Raw genomic sequence first — 3,485 nt, 5'->3', positions numbered from 1 at the left:
CAATATTTTAAATGTCACTTCTTTTGCCTTAGGAAAGATTGGGTAAGATAAATACCGCTTCCTTATTTTTTTAGCCTCTTCGTCACTGAATATTATAAAATAAATGTATGTTAAAGAAGATAATCTTCTTCTTCTTCGGTAGCTTATTTGGCAGCTTGCAATCATTGTGCATTACCGCCATCTACTGGACTGAGGTGTGATAACATTGGGACGTCATAAAATACCTTTACCATCCTATAGGATCAAAGCCCAAGCTTCAGCTGGCGCTGCGTGTTCATCCCAGGTGGAGATAATGAGGAAGTTACGCTTCTAAACCGTGAATTTGTATGGGCGTGATATTCAAATGACGATTGTTTTCAGCAGCCACATTTATCAACGGCCAATTATTCGTACGATGTGATTGGCTGTATTTGAATGTTTCATGAATCACACGTGAACCCTGTCGTAAGATGATTTGGATCTCGGATCTACGTTAGATTGATAAATGAGGCCCACTAAATAAAGTAGGCTATAAACACAGAGGTCTTTCTGAAACTTCACGAAAACTTCCTCTGAGAATCTGAAGGTTACAATCTGAAAAGCAAGGTGAGTTTTTGGAACAGAAATCTACTAAATAAAATTTGCTGTGTTTTTAAAATGCATTGAGAATCCACAGTGTGCAGCATTTCAATGCAGACATTTAACTTTACATAATTATTCATTTTTAGGTTCATTTTCAGGTTCATCATGGCAATGCTGAGAAGTCTTCTGCTGCTTTTCGTTATCTTCTCCATGGGGAATGCAGAAAGTAACCAAAACATTTAATTATAAAAACCCTTGATAGTTTAACTGCATTTTGGGAATGTACAAGATTCCATGTACTAATATTTGCATGATTAATGAAGGATTTTCAGTGTCAAAGTACACTTAGTTTTTGGTATAAATCACACAATTTTGAAGTGAGCTACATAAAATAAAAACACTTTTTGCTGTAAATATTACAAAATGATTATCTTCACTGCATATATTTATAACAACACGAAATATAAAACACAACCCTGCTTTTTGTTTTCATTTTAAAAATATGAAACATTTTTGATCAGTAAAACGGACATTTAACAAACAGAGTCAGGGTGGTGTCATTTTATTTTATTATAACGTTACATGTACATGCAGTGGAGAATGTATCGTAAAATAATATATAAAAAGTTTTAATGATCAATAATATCTAGTATAAAAGTAGGCTATAAGAAGCTATACAATGAAATCAAACATAAGTCCGCTCTCTATAGGCTACACAGTTAAAGTTAAACAGCCTAAATATATAAAGTTATGGAACTTCACTTTGCCCTCAGCCAAAACGAGCTACATAAAATGGAAACACTTATTGCTGTACATATTACAAAATCCCCATAACATTTAGGTAACGTTACTGGATCCACAAATGATTCAGAAGGATGCCCACTTGAATGGACAGATTTTGGACTCCGGTGCTACAAGTACTTCTCTCAGTCGGTTACCTGGATCACAGCAGAGGTAATGTATTAGTTACATCATGGGTTTTCTCCAGAGTGGATATATATGTATATTAGAATTAATAACTTTTTACAACAAAAATGAAACCTCACAGAATTTCCGTAAGCTGGACTGTAATGCTATTTTCTTCTGGAAACAAACTTTGTTGCAATTTTTTTTTCTTCCTTCCTCTCTGTAAAACTGCTTTTGAAACATTCTGAACTGTAAGAAAGTGCTATATAAATGTGACTTGACTACAACAAAGTTATTTGGGCAACTCTTTATATTCGGTGTCTTTAACTACATCCAAATAAATAGTTTGGTACAATGTACGTGTTGATGTAAAACACTTTTGCTGCTATTAATGTGGGATATAGGTAAGGTTCGGGACAGGTTTGATGGTATGGTTAGTTTAAGTGTGGGTTAAAACTGGGTCAACCGAGTAATACTAGATCTAATTACAGCTGTATTAAATGCTTGCATTTAAAAATAAAATAAAAATAGTTTGCTGAATCCAATGATTAATTTAAATGTTACAGATTAAAGACTCTTAATAAGAAACATTCCCACTTACATTAAAAGTGAAATTCTCTTCTGCAAATAAATGCAACAGAAAACCGATACCGAGCAAATAATCGATTAGTGCCGACTTTGTTTCCAAATGACTAAAATGGTTAATCTTTTTAGCAGAAAGCATAAATGACTTTAGATTTTGAAGTGACAAATCTGTCTCTTCAGAGAAACTGTCAAACTCTTGGTGGGAATCTCGCATCTGTGCATGATCAACCAGAGAATGATTTCCTGCTGAGTCTGTTGCCTTCTTCCACAAGAACTTGGGTTGGTGCTCATGATGGTGAACAAGTAAGTTAAATTGTGCACCCTAAAGATCCCTATTTGTTTGTCTAAACCGAAGTTTCTGCTTTAATCAAAGGCAAAGTTTCTAATGAAGATAGTTTGACTTAAATTTTGGATTCATTCTCTTGACTTATTAGGACGGAGAGTGGTTGTGGAGTGATGGAACGGTGTATGACTATACCAACTGGTGCTCTGGAGAACCAAACAATGCTGTTGTTCCTGAGAACTGTTTAGAGATCAACTGGACCTGTGAGTGCACTTTCAATTTATAATTTGCAATACTATAATTTTATATCATACGGTAACGTTAAGTGACTCATTTGGATTTCACCAAGTGCCTTAAGTTGAACACCATTGATTCTAACAACACTGTAATGATCAGAGTAACTGATTTCATTATTTCACCCTACAGGTAACCGCTGCTGGAATGATGCTCCCTGTTCAACATCAATGAACTATATTTGTGTTTTGGATATTAATTATGATCTCACGCGTGGTCCTCGCTAGGTGGTTAGTTTTTTAGTAGGTTCTCACCCTAGGATGCAAAGGGCTTGTTAATTAGTCATCCTGCTCCACATTTAATGTGATCTTACTAAATTTACCTTTTCTTTTCTTATCTTTACAAAAATGTTATTCTGAAATCCAATCACTTCTGAATTTATATCTCTTTTCAATATTTTCTCTGAAACACTCCTCAAATTAATAAAAGCATTGAATCAAAGCATGTACATTGTGGACTATCAAATAAATCTATATTGCTTAGCAAGGTTTGAGGATATGGTTAGTAGAATGGCATTTAATGATATCAGGGAAGGGGTTTAAGCAAGCGGCTTCATAGACAAACACTAGAAGACATTTGTTGAAGCAAATTTGCATTTTATCCAGGGCTCGTTTTGGTTTGGGTCTTATAAAATGTGCATCATGATGCTGGAATTCACCATGATCTTTACATTTATTCATTTAGCTGACGCTTCTATCCAAAGCGACTTACAATTGCTATACACGTCAGAGGTCGCACGCCTCTGGAGCATCACCACCCACATGGTCTTCTGGCTCAAGTCCAAAACCCCATGGTAATGTTACACTCTATACATGTGACATTCAACAAATACCAATGTAGTCCATAACTATGGTTA

At 35.0% G+C, this 3,485-nt stretch overlaps 1 protein-coding gene across 1 annotated transcript; it reads left to right on the top strand.

Moving 5' to 3' along the window:
- Window positions 1-694: 694 nt before the first annotated feature.
- On the top strand, window positions 695-2,856 carry LOC143710504 (ladderlectin-like). Its single transcript, XM_077201447.1, has 5 exons — window positions 695-787; window positions 1,403-1,515; window positions 2,233-2,355; window positions 2,487-2,598; window positions 2,762-2,856. The coding sequence occupies exons 1-5, from the start codon at window positions 727-729 to the stop codon at window positions 2,854-2,856; spliced, it is 504 nt and encodes a 167-aa protein (XP_077057562.1). The 5' UTR covers window positions 695-726.
- The last annotated feature ends 629 nt before the right edge of the window (window positions 2,857-3,485 follow it).

The sequence above is a fragment of the Siphateles boraxobius genome, unplaced genomic scaffold (assembly GCF_051911475.1).
Source record: "Siphateles boraxobius isolate OS27281-9 unplaced genomic scaffold, OSU_SipBor_1 47, whole genome shotgun sequence".
Classification (NCBI taxonomy): Eukaryota; Metazoa; Chordata; class Actinopteri; order Cypriniformes; family Leuciscidae; genus Siphateles; species Siphateles boraxobius.
The sequence above is the reverse complement of the archived record's forward strand: the minus strand, read 5'-3'. Positions and strand labels throughout refer to the sequence as shown.

Excerpts from the sequence above, each read along its gene's own strand:
- LOC143710504 (XM_077201447.1), top strand. The coding sequence starts at position 727 with ATGGCAATGCTGAGAAGTCTTCTGCTGCTTTTCGTTATCTTCTCCATG. Across the intron at positions 1,516-2,232 it reads TTACCTGGATCACAGCAGAG|AGAAACTGTCAAACTCTTGG; the intron begins GTAATGTATTAG and ends CTGTCTCTTCAG. Across the intron at positions 2,356-2,486 it reads GTGCTCATGATGGTGAACAA|GACGGAGAGTGGTTGTGGAG; the intron begins GTAAGTTAAATT and ends TTGACTTATTAG.